This window comes from Corvus cornix, chromosome 1 (assembly GCF_000738735.6).
Source record: "Corvus cornix cornix isolate S_Up_H32 chromosome 1, ASM73873v5, whole genome shotgun sequence".
In the NCBI taxonomy this organism is placed as follows: domain Eukaryota; kingdom Metazoa; phylum Chordata; class Aves; order Passeriformes; family Corvidae; genus Corvus; species Corvus cornix.
The window spans coordinates 28,020,590-28,039,015 of record NC_046332.1 but is presented as its reverse complement, the minus strand read 5'-3'; the positions used below and the strand labels follow the sequence as shown (position 1 = coordinate 28,039,015).

The 18,426-nt window shown below is 50.6% G+C and overlaps 1 protein-coding gene across 1 annotated transcript; it reads left to right on the top strand.

Annotated features, from left to right (window-relative positions):
* The first annotated feature begins 6,860 nt into the window (after nt 1-6,860).
* LOC104687220 (acrosin binding protein) lies at nt 6,861-18,097 on the top strand. The gene is made up of 10 exons (XM_039557484.1): nt 6,861-6,979; nt 7,735-7,947; nt 10,504-10,598; nt 10,714-10,816; nt 11,035-11,314; nt 16,471-16,603; nt 16,784-16,963; nt 17,070-17,237; nt 17,313-17,399; nt 17,895-18,097. Exons 1-10 carry the CDS (start codon nt 6,931-6,933, stop codon nt 18,021-18,023), a joined length of 1,437 nt encoding a protein of 478 aa, XP_039413418.1. The 5' UTR covers nt 6,861-6,930; the 3' UTR covers nt 18,024-18,097.
* The last annotated feature ends 329 nt before the right edge of the window (nt 18,098-18,426 follow it).

The following is an 18,426-nucleotide window of genomic DNA, read 5'->3' as shown; positions in this document are numbered from 1 at the left end:
TTAATAACAGGAAGACACTGCTGTGATCCAGTGGGTGAGCAGGCTGTGGGAGGAGAACTGATCTCTTCAGCTGGGGGTAACTCAGACATCAGCTGGCGCACAACTGACAGAAGAAATGGGGGATGTGGCCTGAACTTGAGAATGGGCTTTGGGCAGAGTGCAAGGGGGATGAAGGATGCGAACACTGCTCCAAGCAGCTTGGTTTCGATGGGATAGGACAGGGGATTGTAATGGCCAGCATTAGCAGCAAGCTCTCTAGGAACTGTGGGCTAGAGAGGTGTTCAAAGCACTAGCCAGTAGCAAGGAGCATTCCAGGGACTTCTGCTGCCACTGAGGGAATGCTCTAACTTACATGATGAGACAATTTAGACCGAAATTTGGATAAAACCTAGGCATTTTTAAATGGCTTGCAAGTATAAATGCAAATGAAAGCACATTAAAAGCTAACCTTGGAAGAGAGGAAATAAGGGCAATAGCTGTGCAGTATTTAATCACCAGAGGAGGAAAAGAACCAGTAGAAGCTAGAAAATACAAAGTACAAAAATGAAGCCAGTGGGAACAAAGCCTGAAAGTGACAAGGCTGGAAACATGAGCAGCTTTTTTTAGAATGCCTTTTGTTTTTGATATAATTGAACATGGCACTTGTCCATTACTGACTGCAGATAGCAGAATTGTTTGTAATGAGAGGAGGGAAAGTGTTCTGTAAATATTTATTCTGTGTTGGTGCTGGTGTCATATGGGGATGGTGTGCTTCCTAGGCAAACAGTAAAGAAGGGTTTTAAGTGGCACCTCTTGGGGCAAAGACTTTTTTGATCATCGGTCCTTAATAAACAGTGTTTGTCATCATGTGAAAGCCACCCGGAGGCATCTGTGGGCTGATCTCTGTCAGACTCTGGACTGCTTGGGAAAACCTACAAGGCTGGAAAAGAGCCAGCTCTGTTCTGGTCCTTAATGATGGCAAGAAGGCTGCCACAACAGTCCAGATGTGAAATACTGGAACAGCGGGGAAGTAAATAGCTTCTCTCTAAATCAAGCAAGAAATCCAGGTCAACAAAATAAAATCAGTTTGACAGGAAGTAGCAAAAAAAGATCAGTCAAAAATTACTTGAATTTTTTTTACGATCCTTGTTAATAGTTACCTGGATCACTGTAGTGGTAATGGGATCTGAGAAGTTTACTTCTCCTAGAATTGAAGTGCTTAAAGCAGGGATACACTCAGTTTAAGTAATCATGAACTCCATTACAGAACTGGCTAGCTTGCAGATTTCCTGGAACAGCTGTCAGTGCAACATAAACACTTTCTAAAATGGTGCTGGAGAAATTGCCCTTTTAGAGTGATTGGAAATATCCTAGTTGATGAGTGAAGCCAAGTCTGAGTTTTAGGAGGCTGGAGCCATACAGCATGACAAGAGGGAAGAATTTTCCAGCCTTGTTAAGCCCATTTATTAATAATAATTGGTCATGCACACAAGTGACCGGTTTATCTTGCCCAGTTTGATTGCCCCATCTGCAGCCATCATTCCTGGGTAGCTGGGCAAATGTGCTGACGAGGATGTCCACAAAGTATTCCCCTTTCCAGCAAGCAGATGTGCTCACCAGGCCCCCACCCCTCAGGCTCTGCCACCACCATTTCCACTGCATAATGTGCATGGAAACCATCCCAGCCACGACTGTCACCTTCCACCAGTGGCACCACCTTCCTCTCCTGCTTTTGAATAAACTCACCCCGCAGCTCAGCAACACCCAGCCTTTCTTTAAGCACTCTTAAGGTGTGACTTACCTAACCACCACTCAGAGCCGTGTGGTGGACACTCTCTCACCGTCATGTATATTCAATTCAAATGTTGGCCAAATCGGTCCACAAGTCTCAAGTTGGCAGTGGAAGACATTCCCAAGAGACAACTTGCTCATAGGGACTGAAAATAAGCCCATGTCCTCCCAGACCTGGCTGGTTTGACAGTTTGGAGCCGTTGTGCTTTTTGTAATCAACCACAGCTCTACTTTCTCCCTGCCACGTGAACAAGGAGGACAAACTTGTCAAGACATTGACAGCCTGAGTGGCAACATCTGCTCTAAGGGTCTGGCAGTAGGCAAGGGAGACTGCAGTACTGAAAGAGTTAAAGACTAATAGAAGGAGACAAAATGTCCTACCTTTCTTCCCAAAGAAAACTGAAAGAAGTTTATCCAACTCTGCTTCCTAGCAGTTACAGTATCAGAAGAAATATAGCTGTTTTTATCGAATAAAATGAATTTCATTTATAAAAATAGTCAAACATCTTGATTAATTTATGCTAATTTATGTTTATTTTTCTGAATACATAAAAGAAACTAAGAGTGTTAGTTTTTAAAAAAAACCACGTTTGTGCCCAAGCCTTAAGGACAGGCAAAGCTGTGACAAACACTAAACTCCTACATCTTGGTGTGAAAGAAATGTTCAGCAAGGTGTCCACTTGGGTCTGTTTTTGCGGGTGTGCCATTTCATTGCAGTGGGCTGGGTTGCTGCCATTGAAGAAACAACTCATTCAAAACTGAAACCCCATCTGGGAGTAGGAAAGGAATTATTTTTTACACATTGACAGCAAGCAAGAAAAAGAAGTGTGAGACCCTGAGATTTCCTCGTTCCAAAAGCCTGAATGATGCAGTCATTGGAAGAACCCATTTACTCACCACAGAAAGATTGAGGTGGGAAGAAGCCTCTCTGGAGCTTTGCAGTCCAAGCCCCTGCTCACAGTAGGGATAAAAGTGTGGTTGGATCAGGTTGTTCTTGCGTGAAACAAACCTGCCTAAAAGGACTACAGCAGTTTGTTCAAGCAGGCTTTATGTATCCACTCCATTTTAGGTTGTATTAATAATTCAAGAAACCACTTTTAAATGCTGTTTTTGCAATCAATTAAATATTCCATTTTCTAAATGTCAAGTAAAAAATGCTTCATTCACTATTTCCTAACAAAATAAAATGTAAATTAAGTATTTGAATTAATGCACGTTATAACTGTGCGGTGCTTGTACAAATGTGAATAGATTAACATATCTACCTAGTTAAAAAGAGTGCCAATTTTAATGTAAAGTCTATATTTATCAGCACATTCGCATAGTTCTCAGCCAATGACAGTAAACCCACTGAAATAAAGTACAAATGCAGAATGAAGATGATTTAAGCTGCGAATAAAGTCAGCAATTCAGAGAATTTTGGTTCAAATCAGAACACTCTCAGGCACTTTTGTCTGTGGAGATGGACATCTGCACCCTGCTCTGCATAGGCTGGTACCTACAGCCCTTCCCACGGGGTGAAGGTGTCCAGCACTGGGATCTTGGAGTAGTGTTTGGAAGAGTTGGTGCTGAACTGGAAGGGGGTCTTTTCTTGTCTGCTGTGTGATGGTGCTGATGGCTTCGTGGCAGGGCTGTCCCCTCTGCTGGGAAACTCCTCTGGACTGTCCAGCTCCTTGTGTGAACAGAGCGAGTGCTGCCTGTCTCTACCTGCTCCTTTAGGTGTATGTTTTAATAAATGGAGCTATCACACTTCCCTTTGGTGTTCTGTGAGGAATGCATAACCTGGCATGTCTCAGCGGCTCTGTCGAGCCCTTTCTGAGACCCCCCTAACATCTACACCAGCAGAACTGCTCATGGCCTCCTCCCTAAGCAGCCTGGTGTTTATTTCCTAGCATACATATTCTCTAACATACATACAGGTGGTTTGGGAAGCATTTTTCTATCACCTCTGCTTGCATTTCAAATTATTTAAGACACATGCTTTCTGGGGATGCTACTTAACAAGCCACTGAGTCTGGAATTCACACCTAATCTTTGTGGCCTCCGTCTTTATGGGGTTTTGAGCTGACCAGACATCCTCTCCCTGCCCCCAACCCCCCAGTTTAACTCACTGGCCTGACACTGGGTCTGTGAGCCACGGTCCTGGATTTTCCAAGAGGTTTTCAGACATTCCTGCTGCTGGTGGTGTTTGTGATGGAACACAGCATGGAAAACGCTGAGAAATAGCTGAAGTATTTCAGGCAACACAAGGAAGAGGAGCTCATCTGCTGAAGGGTGGTCCCTCACAAACCAGACATGCTCTTACAAAGCTAGGGGTTGACATGCAATTGGATAGCAACATGGAAAACATGACTCCCGCGAGTCCTTGTCCTGCTGTTACACCTCCCTGCTGCTGGCTCAGGGACTTTGTAGGCCAGGGGCTACAACTGTGTCCCTCAGCCTGCCGGATCCCAGCTGGCACAGGAACACTGACTGCAGGAAACTCTGGTAACCCTGAAAACAAGGGTGCAAATCTGCTTCACTGCAAAAATTACACCGCTTGTAATGCATCATGGAGGGTACAGCCTTAAAGGTGCCAAGTGAACCCTCAGAAATCAGAAAACACTGGAATTAACATCACCCCCGTGCTCCGCATTGCTGACAACTATAATTGCTTGATGCAGCAGGAGGGAGTAGATTTCCCCAGCCTGCAGCATTGATGCGTCGTGTACAAGGCACTGTTCCTCCCGTCCTCATCCCTCCCCCAAAGATGACTTCTGTTTTGCAGAGACTTGAAATGCAGGTGCCCCACAGCCAGCTGGCACACACCTCATCACACAGCACAGCAGCACCTCCCGCTCTCGCAGCCTCTCATCCCTGCTGGGTGCATGCCAGAGACTCGCCGGCTTCTACATAGTCCGCTTGTGGACTGTGAGTTTTCTGAAGGATTCTGACAACCTGGAGCAAGTCCAGGGCATGCCACAGTGCATGAGAAGTGCCGAGCAGCCAATCTGTCCTCACATCAGTAAACACCTTTCCAAATAAACAGCAGCTCCCCACAGGCAGGGCTACCAGAGCACCAGCCAAGGGGGACATCTTTGACAGTTCCCCCATCTTTTGCATTCCTTCACGTTTCCTGTTTTCACTTGCCATAAATCTCTTGCTGGCACATGTAGACACAGGCAGTGTAACCAGCACCTGCCAGACATCAGTAACACTATGTGGCACTGCCCAGAGAAGTTGTGGATGCCCCGTCGCTGGCAGTGTTCAAGGCCGGTTGGATGGGGCCCTGATCAACCTGGTCTAGTTGGAGGTGTCCCTGCCCAGGGCAGGGGGTTTGGAATTGGATGATCTTTAAGGTCCCTTCCAACCCAAACCATTCTGAGATTCTACGATTCTACGATTCCATGAGTCTGTGACATGCCACATGAGTGCTCTTTCCTTAATCCCACATTTCCGTCAGCCAGTGAGGTCAGCACTGAACTTCTCCGGGAAGCTGCTCAATCAGGGTGACCACGCTCAGCCCTGGCTCTGTTGTTGCAGAGGAGAAGAGGTGATTAACAGAGCTGGGGATCTGAAGGCTCTGCAATTGTCTAAAATCAGCTATAAGCAGTATGTCTCAAGCTAAGTAATGGAAGATTAGGGACTGCCAAAAATTTGCAAGCTCCACCAGCGTTGCCTGTTTTAATATGAGCAGCAAGAGCTAGCTGGAAAAACTCTCCCGATCACTGTCTTTCTAAAGAGCTGCAAAAACATTCAAAATTCAGTGCTGTTGTTAAATGGTCAGGCTTCAAGCTTCTCAGAAACGCTACTTTCCAACAAGACATCTTAGAGAAAATCACAGCTCGCCTCCTGCCGGGCCCCCCAGAGCTACGCGCTGTTGCCAGACACCTTTTTAACAGACTGCGTGGCTGGAGCGATTTGAGCTTTCACCTTGATAGCCTGGATGGCCACGGGGCACTGGCAGGCGATGTGGCAGCCTCGCAACCGCAGCCGGCGCACCTGCAGCACGCTCTGCAGCTGCTCCATACAGCAGAGCCGCTGGAATCTCCCAGGATTTGCGACAGAAGCGGCTCCTGAAGCAGGATCCTGCTGCGCAGCTGAAAACTTTGCCCGCTTTGCCCGCAGCTCGCCCTTGGTTCCGCGAGGGAGCCGCTCCGCAGAGCCCAGGGGTGACAGGCGGTGCTGCTGTGCCAGCCTGACTTCTGCTTAGCCTGCACTTCCCGGAGCTGCTGTGCCAAGCGGTTTCTTTCCAGCCTGACAGCTGCTCGCCCGTGCTGGTTGCCGCCGTGCCTTTCCCTCTCGCATCAGAAGGTGCCCAGCTGTGGGAGGCAGCGTGTTGGCTGCGATCCACGGGCTGCACTCGAGGGTTGCTGTGTCTGGGCCCTGCACTTCGGGTGTCTCAGCATTAAGAAATGGGCATGGGTGTGGGTCTCCCTCAAAGTCAGTCCTTAGGGCTCTGAGCACTTCTGCACTGGTGGTCCCCAAACACTTTTCGCCAGCAGCTGTCCTCCTGCTTTTTCCTGGGAAGGCTTTATTGTGCAGAGAGACGTGCTCAGGACACCTGTGCCAGAAGCAGAGTGGTGGTCCCTTGACTTCTCAGGAGTTCAGAAAGTGGTGTGTCTGCCTGGGAGAAATCAAGCCAGCTTTCCACCACATCCTGAAGCAAGCTGGTGCTGGGACACTCCTGGGAAGGCATGGGGTGCTTCTCAAACCCCTGCAGATGGAACAGATGTTGCCTCCTTTCCCCTGCAGAAGAGCATAAAATGATTTGGGGTTTAAGGTACTCCAGAGGTACCACTTTTGGGCTACCCTCAGCCTCAGGTTAGCCTGGCCAGGCCCCAGATGCTGTTGTGCTGTTGCCAGCTGCCACCATATCCCCAAGCAGAGGGAGAAGCTCCCAGTTTGGCTCCCGCTCCTCCTTGTCCCCACCATCCTGGCGTCTCCCCTCCCAGTGAGTGCCCACGTCCCCTGAGCCCCGAACAGGCGTGAGCCCGGGCTCCCGCTGCCCCCCAGCGCCCCTCCCCAGCCCCATGGTGACACCACTGTCGGGTTCCAGTTGTGGTGCCATGGCCAGGGGTTGGTTCCACCGTTGCCAAGGGCAGAACCCGAGTGCACAGACATCCTGCATCTGCCCTGCTCGGTGTGTGAGTGACTCCCAGCTGGCTACCAAGCAGCTCCATGATGCTGAAGCCTGTGGCAGACACGTCACGGCTCCTCTGGCTACTGAGTAAGTGACCACCCTTGCAGGGCCACCTCAGAGCCCGGGGCTGGAGCCCTGTTCTGCTGCTGCCACACACCCATCTCGCACAAGACCACCTGACTTGGCCCACAGGCCATGTCAGCCCTCAGCTCTGCTCGCCCCTGCGGCAGCTGGAGGCTCTTGGAGGGGACTTAGGGCGGGGGACAGAGGAGGGTGCAGAGGCAGCAGAAGAGGGGGCCCAGCCGGAGGCAAAGAGGGGAGGGAGGAGACAGAGGGATGTCCTCCTGGACAGGGATGTGCCCACAGCACACTGCAGGGAGCAGGGGAACCACCACCATTGTGGGTGCCTCTGGAGGCTGGGGCTTTTGAGGGGAAGAATGAAAAAAGCACAAAAATACCCCCCCCCCAAAAAAAAAAAAAACCCAGACACAATAAGAAACCACAAAAAACCCCAATCCCCCCACACAAAAAGAAACAACAAAACCAGAACACTCCCACCCAGTCCAAACCAAACTCACAATAAAATCTGACTTTGAAAGTTTTTGGGTTTTTTCCTTCCTTTGTATTCTTTTCCCCCCTTTCCCCTGGGGCTCCTGGTCACCTCAGCACCCTGCAGGCAGGAGTGATGGAGGGAGACTTCAGGCCAGCGTCTGAAGCGTTTGTCCCAGCACTCTGCTCTGTGCCAGCAGACAGGAGCAGGCCAGCCTGCCAGCTGCTCCTTCGTTGCCACCCGCTCGTCGCTGCCAAGGACAGCGCAGCCCATGCCCGTGTTTGTCCCGCAGGTGTGCTGGCCCTGCCGACGGCCGCCGCTGCTGCGCCGGTGCCCCCCATCGCGGGCAGCCCGCTGTCGGACGGGGAGTACCAGCAGTTCTTTGCGAGGCTGCACCCGCCCTGGCAGGCCAACATGTTCTGCCTGCTGCGCCAGGCGTACGGCTGCCTCAGCCCCAGCATCCTGCACCTGGACCAGGACGAGAACCACGGCGAAATCCCCGAAGGTAAGGGCATCTCCCGCCCCCAGGCGCAGAGCAGCGCGGGGACCCAGCTGGAGCAGCGTGGCTGCTTCTCTGCCCCAAAATGCCACAAGACTGCGGGAATGGGATGGGTTGGTTTGGGTTCTACAGCCCAAAGAGCAGCTTGGAGGAGACACTCGCAGAACTAAAGCACAGCAGCTCTTGTGGCCCCTCTGGGCATCCCTTTCAGTGCTGCACCACTTTCCTGGAGAGGAAAAAAAAAAAAAAGTTTTTCCCAGTGGCCAGCCCTAACCTCCTTTGCATGGTTTTTTCAACCCCCATGTGTTGTCTGGCACCACCAAAAAGGGTCGGTCCTCTTGTAGCTTTCCTTCAAGCCCTTGTGGGCTGCTATAACTTCTCCTCTTCACCCAGATGATCAATCACAGCTGCCCCAGCCTCTCTTCACAGGTCATGGGGCTTAAAGCCACAGCCACTTCAGTGGCCCTTCCTTTCTCCACATCTCTATTGGTGGGCTGGCAAGAGGAAAAACTGGCCACAGTTTTCTCAAGCTCAGTGTAGCTCCTGGTCTCTTACCAGCTCCTTCCAGCTTCATCTGAGGGTTAATGCAGAATCTTGGCTCACGGGCTCTCCTAGGTCTTTAAGAAAACTTGAGCTGATGAGCTGCCTTTTTAAGTGTTTAACATACCAGGAGCCAAGAAACATCCCAGTTCAGAAAGCACCATAGCAACAGCACCCTTCAAATCTCTGCAGTCATATTTTCCCTGCACCCCTGCATCAGAGAATTTAAGTGGTATAATTATATCTGTGCAGCTGAAAAACTTGGGACTACTTCTGTTGTATTTTTCTTCAGAGGGGAAAAAAAATAGGAGCAATTTTCTCATAAAAAAATATGTCTTTATATTTAGATATGAACGTCAATGAGCTGAATGATCAGCCAACTGTGCTTATTGGACTGCAGCATGAGGGCAACTATTTCTTGCTGGTTTCTGCAGCTGTGTTGGGAGAATGAGTCCCACCCCACATCACCAGACCCAGGGATGAGTCCTGTGCTCCTCGCTCACTTTTGGGCACCTGCAATCCACGATGCCATGGTGCTTTGTGCACCCAGGGCCTGTCCCTGGTTCCTCTCCTTGTGGTGCCCAATTCCAATTTGCCCAATTTGTCACGTCCAGCCACACTCCCACTGCTGCTGCATTCAGAAACTCCATTGTCAAGAGCAGAAGCATCTGGAAATGCCAGAAGATGGGATAATTTTGCAGGTTGCCCTTTTTACCTTATTTTCTCCCATCCATCAGCCTGATACACCCATCCAGCAGAATTTATTTGCCTTTGTGTTACCCTTTTTCCAGTTTTGGGGCTATTTTGGCACGTTTCAGCCAGGCTGAGAGGTGGAACAGATGTAGCAGAGTGTCTGCCCTCTCATGTTTAGCCTCTGCTGTCCTCACAGAGCCATGGCAGTGCTCTCTACATCCAGATATCCATGAGCATTAATTGTGCCCATTCAGTCACCTTGTGCCTTAAATGAAGGACAGTGTGGGGATCTGGACTGCTCCCTACAATACCTTGTGCTTTAAACAAGGGATGGGGTGGGGATCTGGAGTTTCTCCTACAAGTTGGGCATTTTTCTGGGCTGGGATCATGGTGTATATCTGAAATTCTGCTTTTGATGGTGCAGCTGTTTGCTCAGCACAAGAAGTGAGTACAGGGTAAAGGACAGTGCATGAGCAGTGCAATTTCACTGCTAATGCCCTCCCTCTCAGCCAGCACTTCCCCTGTTCTCACAGCCAGGCCATGCACTCCTAGAGCAGAGGGAGCACAAGGTCACCCAATTCTCCAGTGTTTTCTGCTCTCCTGCATGCCCTTGGCTGTCCTGCAATTGCTGCAGGAAGAGCTGCAGCTCTGGAGTCAGTGTGCCGGCCGTGCTGGTCGAGACTACAATGTATGTGTGTACAGGCACAGGGTTTGCCAGCACCATCCTGGCCCCATGGACCCTCCTCCATCCCCTGCAAGGTTGGAATCAATGTTAAATTATACTGCCTTGAAGAATTTATCTGTTCTGGAGCCATCTGCCTGGAGAAGCTGTGGCAGCTCTATCCCTGACTCAACAAGACCAGGCTGGATGGGTCTTTGAACAACCTGGTCTGGTGGAAGGAGATGATCTTAGAACTTGATGATCTATAAGGACCCTTCCAAACCAAACCATTCTCTGACTTTCTGGTGCTCCCAAGCCTGGTCTGGTCATCTTTTTAACCTATTACATCACTACTTGCCTTTTTTCTCTTTTTTAAACCCAACAAGGACTAATAACAGAAGCATCAGATCCTGGAAACAGGAAGTTTGTCTCTCTGTCATAGGGAAGATAACTGTGTGGAAAAGAGCAGAAGGACAAAGTGAAACCTCAGAGGGTTGGAGGGAAAAGGGATGTGGTGCCTGGAATCGGGAGCTGTAACAGCCCAAGGCTGTGATCTCCACCTGGGGGCACACAGCTTGGACTTGCCCTGCATCCATGGGCCACCACCCGAGAGGTCCCCACCTCTTGGTGCATCCAGGCCTGCCTCCATCCCACATCTCTGTCTGCAGGGCCAGTCTGCAGTGAATTTCCAGAGGTGGTGCAGTTCCACACCTTCTGCCAGTTCGCCCAGTATCGCTGCCTCAAACAGGAGTTCTACGTCAAGGTAAAGAGTGGGCTGTGGGACAGGTGGGGGGAGTATCTCTCGGGAAATGGAAGGGTGAGGAGGAAGGGAAGGTGACATAGTGAGAGTCACTTTTCTCTCTCTCTCCTCCACGCAGCGAGTCCCATGTTCGAGTTGGTCTCTACCAAGCCCTTCCCCGATGGAGCAATCCAGCGCTGTGAACTCCTCGGCAGCGGGCAGAGGCTCCCCTGTCACACAAGGTACGGCTGCACCGAGCTGTGCTGGGCACCCCTGCTCACCTGCTGGTCTCCTGCAGCTGCTCCCCACCCCTGCAGCTTTCTGTCTGGCCTCTAAAAGGCGCCCTCGGCTGCTCCATCCCTCTGTCTCACCCCTCGTAAGCAGGCTTCTCTCTCGCCTGCTGATGCCCTGCCGCAGGACAATGTGGAAGCCCCTCTGAAGTTCTCTCCTGCACTGTTAGGTCAGAAACCACGGCCGACAAAGCACCCCACAGCCACGCCAAAGGCACCCACACCCTGGCAGAAGAGCAGGAGGACTGCGAGCCCACCAACTCCCTGGGCTGCCACCTCACCTTCCACGGTGGAATCCCCTGATGAACAAAGCCTGAGGGAAAGCATCTGGCAGCTGATCCATTCGGCCCTCTCCTTGGATGCATCCCTGGACACCAAGAGCTCTTCTTGGAACTTCACCACCTCGGGCCCAGGACGCACATCAAAGCCCGAAGTGCCCCCCCGAGGCAGGTGAGGAGAAGTCTGCTCTGTCTGGGTGCCACATGCCATCCGTGCAGCGCTGTCCTTGTGCACACCGGACGGCAGCCCCACGGCATCCATGTCCCCACTCGGAGCAGGTGGTGATGTGGGCAAGTGTTCTGGAGCAAGCTGTCCCATCCAGAGCAGGAGTGTACCTGGGGTGCCCCCAGGCACCCCTCACTCCAGCACAGAGTGAGCAGGAAGAGGGTGATCCAGCACTGTTAGTGCCTGAAAATGGCACTGTCCTGGCATCCTGACCAAAGTGAGTTAAGTCTGGGCCTGAGCTGCAGGCAGGGCTTTGTCCCATGCCTGTGTTTCCCCACACTGTGGCCACCTGCACTATACAATCACCTCTGCACTCCTCCTCCAAACACATCTCCCAGGAGTCTGGGTGATGTGCAGAAATAGTGTCCTTGCAAACACAGGTCCTTGGGATGTGTCCCGCTGTGCTCCTTGCCTCTGCGTGCAACGCGAAGCAGATGGTTCTTAAAGCAGCCTGACCTGAGGAGCGCCCCGAGGAGTTCTCTGTCCTCCCCCAAGGGCAGTAGAAGCAGCCCTGGGCTAGGAAACAGCCGGGAGCACAAAGCTGTGCAGGGCCACTGCTTCTCCTCGAGCACATGCTCCTCTGTGCACTCTGGATCTGTGCACAGCTCTTCCAAGGGGCTGTCTGGTTCCCCATTCTGGTTTTGGAGGCAGCAACATGGCAGTTCAGTAGGGGCCCTGGGCCAGGCCAGCTTGCTGCAGTCCTTCCACACACCCTTCTCAGTTCCTCTGGCCTACCGATGCATTAGGAGCTTATGGAGCACGTTGAGCTCTTCTCAGCTGGTCTGCTGAGGATCTGTTTGCCTCCATCCTCAGGTAGCAGGCAGTGGTTAGTACAATAACATGCACAGAAAAGACCTACAAAAGGATATCTTTTGATATTTGATGATATTTGCTTGATATTTGCTTTCACTCAAATTTACTTTTTGATCCTTTACTACCTTGTGGCTGAGGACCACTTGCTTTGACTGACATGCAAATATTATTTTGCTTACCAAGAGAAAAAAAAAAATGGTGTCTAGATGTGGTTTTCATGGAGAAGTGATTTTGGTTTCGCTCTCTTGCTGGCTGGTGGGGTTCCTGTAAATGCACAGATTTTGTGCCTGACTGCACATCTGTGGTTTCTCTTGAATGCACTGCATACCAGTGCCACAGTGCAGCCAGAGATTCCACTTCTGCATGTAAAGATGAATTGCATCACGTTGTTAAAGCTGTAACTGCTCTTTTGCAAGCCTCTAACATATGTCATCCTCCTTCCTAATATTGTAGGAGGCTTTCACTGCCTGGATAAAGTTTTCCTGGTGTATGTGCTCTCAGGCAAAATTGTATTTCATTGAGGATTTCGTTCTCCCTGCCTCTGAAACTGAGCCTTGCTCTGACTGAGTTCTATTGGGATTACTGGGGGACTGCTGTGATTGCAGATGACACTCGCTATTCTGCTGCAGAGTTTCTCAAAGACACTAATGCTGACTGTGTGTCTGTAACTGGCAGCCGAGCCCCATCAATCACGCTAAGCAAAGCTTAAACCTCACTGAGGATAAAAAGGCGAGATAGACCGCGCCTGTCGGCTTTGCTGCTCGCCATGTCCCGCCTCCTCTCAGAGGGACTTCAAAGCATGACCTAAAAAAGGGGCAAAATGCCTGGAGGCATTTCCATTCCAGCCAGAGGAGCAGTGCTGGGTGGGACTGGTCGTTGTGCACAGGTGCCATTCAGCATACGGTTTAACACAAGGTGGGCAGGGCTGTGATGGGCACAGATCCCAGAGCTGCGTGTCTTCCCTAGGGCCTTATGTCCAGCAGGACATCCATCCTTCTTGTTCATCCCTTGTGGCTTGTGGCAGCTGCTCTGGTAGCTATTCCAGCTTTCATAATGCCTGATGGGGCCAACTGCTGTCTTTAGAGACAGACAGGGCAAGGGTAGTAATACAAGAAGAATCTGCAGCACTCTTCTGTGGTCTTTCTGGTAGCAGTGAATCGCTGGGCAGGAGGGGGAGATGACAATTATTGCACTTAGCTTCTATTTTTAGTCCTTACTGTGGTTTCTGCCTTATTTCCCAGTATTTCCTCTCCTCGGTTACTGCTAAAGCATGATTCAGTCTTGCAATAAGCTAAAGAGAGCTCTGTAGCCCTTACCTTATAAAGTCCATGCAACATTCATTTTCTGCAGCAATTTCCAGTGTCCCTTTAAAACACCCCATGCTCCAGCTCTGTGTGCACTACCCAGTGATGGGGTTCAGCATTTGGGTACGTGGAAGGACATCAACCTCCCTTCCCTGCTTTTCTGTTTGCACAAAGAATTGCATTTGCCCTTTTTCCCAGGGCTTCCCACTGTTGTGTCATTTGTCAGCTACAATCCCTACACCCCTTTCAGCATCACAGCTGTCCCAGATCCAGATCTCATTCTGTTGGTATTCACACATGGATGCTCAGTTGTGGTTCATGTGAGCCCAGCTTCCCCAGCAGGGCTGCTCCAAGCCCCCTCAGAATCCCTGAACTGTTAGAGTTGGAAGGGACCTGTGGAGATTATCCTGTCCAACCCCCCTGCCAAGGAAGGGTCACGTAGAGCTGGTAGCACAGGAACATGTCCAGGTGAGCTTTGATTGTCTCCAGAGAGGGAGACTCCATGACCTCCCTGGGTAGCCTGTTCCAGTGTTCTGCCACCTTCAATGTAAAGAAGTTCTTCCTGATGTTGAGGTGGAACTTCTTGTGGTTTAGTTTATGGCCACTGCTCCTCATCATGTGGCCAGGCACCACTGAAAAGAGTCTGGCACCATCCTGGTGGCACCCACCCTTGGGATATTTATGTGCCATGAGAGATACATACACTCCTGGTGACTTGCCCTCCTCCTTCTCTTCCTGCTTTACCCCTCCAAACACTCCTTGTGGTGCTTATCTACTTCAACCCCACAGGCTTTCATTTTAAGGCCAGACCCTTCATTAAAAATACCATCCCCAGAAAAAACACTCTTTTTGACTTATCATCACCCATAACCAGCCCTAGCATGCAGTCAAAGATTTTTTCCTCTTTCTGAAGCTCTTAAGAGTGGCTTTTTCATAACTGGTTTTAGTTTCCTGCAGCAACCCCCCTAAATCAGAAGTTACCAAGTGCTGGAAAGCTGCCGTTCGCTCCTTATCTTCTTTTCTGCTTGCCTCAGGTGCTCACTGCACCTCAGCCAGCCAGTATCAGGAAGGTTCAGCAGCTGAAAGCTAATGGCCCAAATCCTTGTCATTACATGGCGGGAGAGGCGGATGCTGCTCACCAGCACTCTTCAGAGATACCGCTGGAGCAGGCTCTGTGTGTCCTTCCACATCCTGAGATAAAAAGTATGATAAGCTGTTACCTGAAGTTTTCTCTTTTTGCCTTGGATCAATTACTGATCTCAGCCCACAGATTCTTCTTAATGCTGGGAGGTTTTTTCCCATTCCCCTTGGATCCTTGCCTCACAGTCACTGTTAGGCTTTTTCCAGGGCAGTGGTTAGGACAATAACATGCACAGGTACGAAGCAAGGGAGGGATTTGCATTAGGAAATCGCTTTAGATAGACCCATCCCTTTCCCTGAAGCATGGTGAAACCTCTGTGCATCCACAAACAGCTCAGCAGCATGTCAACGAGTGGAGAGAACCAGCAGCAGTGCTGTTATGCTCACCCAGAGGTGGTAAATCAGCTCATAAATTGGCAACTGTGAGGCCAGAAAAACTCACAGCAGAGATGGAGAGCAGAGATAGAGGAGGAAAAGGATGTGACAGAGACAGCAGCAGAATTCTTGTAAACTCAGGTGGATGGCAGTTTTCTGGGAGGCTCATCTCTTTTAACATTCAGGTCTAGGAATTGCTCTGACCACGCACCCTGACCTTCCTGCTCAGCACAGGACATGAAGTCATGTCTGGTGAGCCCCAAAGAAAAAAACAGTGCTATGTGGTTGAGCCATGGACTCCTCTCCTAAGAGAAGTTTGGGATATCTTTTTGAAGCACCCCACCAGCTGTTCCTATGCTAAACACCCCAGGAAGAGGCAGTTTGCTTCTGGTTTGAATGGATCTCGCCCCAAATTCCAGTCACCAAAAGTCATTACTCTTCCACCTGCTGACAAGGAGAGGTTCCAGCTGAAGCCCTCCTTGGTAAAAGTGCTGACTGACTGAGTGGGTACCCATTAGGGTGTTTGCTCAACTGAGTGATGCTTTTTCAGCTTCTACCTCTAGGAGAGAGTTTTCCAGGCCTTAGGAAATCTCATCTTCATGATCTTCCTTCAGGTTCTCCACCTCTTCTTTATTTTTCTTTAATGCTGATCTGAAGGTCTCCAAGAAGTTTCAGATATTCTCAGGAAAACTTGTCTATACATGTTAGCCCATGCATGGATTTTAAGAGCATTTTAACATAAGCAGTTGCTGCTCTTCTTACTCTCTGTCAGATCAAAAGTTTGTTTATTTATCACTGGTTTTATTTCCAGACATGAGAAGCAAATATCTAATGAGCATGTGTTACCTCTTCTGCATCATCAATGATGACTGAAACCAACCATCCCTGTCTGTTAACAGTTCTGTACCATGTTTACAAATTCCATTGTCCCTAGGAGATGCCAAATATTCTCATTGTTCTGATCCCACTGTCCTTAAATTCTCTACTTTTAGCTACCCGTGTCAGTTTGGAGGAACAGTTAATTCATGGTTAACAAGTTTTTCCCTGTTTGTGTCAAATACTTTGGAGGGAGGCTTAATAAGTGACATCCTGCAGACCCAAACGCGGCTGCCCCACATTCAACACTCAGCAGACATCTAACAAACATCTCCTCACTGTGCACTTGGATGATATTAGGCAGCAGCTGCTGCAGGGACCCTGGGAAAGCTCTTCAAGCTCTGCTCCTCATCCAGTCCCTCTCACATGCCCCCAAATGCGCACCAACTCCCCTGTGGCCTCTGTGTTACACAGGCATGTACAGACCCTACAGAGAGCCCCATTCCTCTGTGCAGTTTAGCCAAGAGTCCAAGGGTTCTTTGGGAAGGGATTTTTTGCTTTGTTTTGGTGTTGTTTTCAGTTTCTGACTAAAGACACATCTCTTCATTTTGTGACAAGGAATGAGATCACTCCCTCCTTCCCTTTCTCTGTCAGCCTTTTAGCCCTGCAGAATGATGAGGCAGTGCTGGTCCTGTGCTATGCAGTGCTGGAGGGAAATTGTCTCTCATCCATGCTCGCCATGGCCTGGAAGGAGATGGAAAGAAGAGTCTTTGGGTTTGGAGACTCGGTAAGGATACCAATGTCCACCTTTGGCCCCCACTGTGTGCAGGCCACCTCCTGGGAGAAGCTGACCTGGGTGACCAGGGGGGCAAGCTCCAAGCCAGGAATACAGGAACTCCTCAGGCACCTCTTTTGGGAGGTTCTCAGTCTCCTGTTCTCCCCTGACTCCCCGCTGCATCCACCCCAGGTGTGTGACAACCTTGGGCGGCACCACACGGACCTGTGCCCCGACTGCGCTTTCTGCTCGCTGAAGAGGGAGCAGTGCCAGAACATGGAGACCCTGAACCGCGTCCACTGCGACTCAGGCAGCTTCTCCACCTACATCAACCCTCAGATCTCAGCCCAGCACGGGGATGCAGAGGGCAAGGTACCGAGCGAGCTGAATGTCCTGCTGCTCCCCAAGGAGGAGCCAGGACTGGGAGTTGGGGAAGGGGAGGAAGAAGCATGGCTCACTTTATCCCACCCCTTTGCAGTCCAGGTCCTCACAGACCCTGGAGGACTACAACATAGACTTTTTGAGAGGGATGAGGCTGGAGTACTGGTGCAGCCGTTTGGCCATCCATGGCTGTAAGGACCCTGCTGTCACCCTCTGGCTGAAGGCAGAGTACGACGCCTTCCAAAACAGGGATGGCTCGAGAAAGGTGGGTGAGCACCAGTCAATGTTCCCATCCCTCCTTCTCCTCTTCTCTCTCTGACCTTCATTCCCATGTCGTCAGATCTGTGACTCGAGCGGAGTTCAGCATCCCAACTACTGCATGTTCAAGAGCTACCAGTGCCTCCTGAAGAGCATCCACAACTACAGGGTGAGAAGCAGCTGCGCTGCCTTTTGCACAGTCTGCCCTTCCACAGCTGGCCCCTCTACAGCCAGCCCTGAGTCCCTGTTGGACCCACTGGCCCACTGCTTTTCCTTCTAGGACATAATTGGGTGTGTTTGGGGGAGGGGGGAGCAAATAGCGAGCCCAGTACAACTGGGATGTCATTGGTGGGTGAGACTTGCAAGGACGATGTGGGGGGTGGTATCCCTGTATATCCCTGCAGGGCAGGATCTCCCCCATCTGCTGGGTGCTTCCTAGGCAGTAACAAAACCCCAAATCACCAGAGCAGGACAGAAGACTGGCCTGTATCCCAGCAAACACACAGTTCAGCTATCAGCTGAACCACTTCCCACCTGGTCCTCCCCTCTTCCCCCTGGTGCCCCCATCATCCCAGCCTCCAGATGCCATCCACCACAGAGGTCTCTTTCCTTGGGGAAGGATGGGCAGTGGTACCACTCCTGCGAACTCAGGCTTTCCTTGCAGGTGATTCGTGTGGAATGCCAGCATAACAAGACCTTCCGGGTGCTGAGTGTGAAGGAGGGAGACAAGGAGGTGCAGCTGTGGCAAGAGAGGTTCCAAAGCCTCTCCAGACAGCAATCAAAAAATGATTAAAGTTTGTAAAGACCTTCAAGATAGTCAAGGCCTTTGACCAAATACCACCATGCCCACTAAACCATATCACAAAGTGCCATGTCTACTTGTTTTTTGAACACTTCCAGGGGTGGTGATTCCACCACTGCCCTGGGGAGCCTCCAATGCCTGACCACCCTTTCAGTGAAGAAATTTTTTCCTAATATCCATCCTGAACCTCTCCTGGCATAGCTTAGAGCCATTCCCTCTTGTCTTGTTACTGGTTGCCTGGGAGAAGAGACCAACCCCCACCTGGCTACAGCCTCTTTTCAGGGAGTTGTAGAGAGTGATCAAGGCTCCCCTGAGCCTCCTTTTCTCCAGCTTAAACCACTCCAGCTCCTTTAGACACTCCAGGCCCTTCACAGGCTTTGTTGCCCTTCTCTGG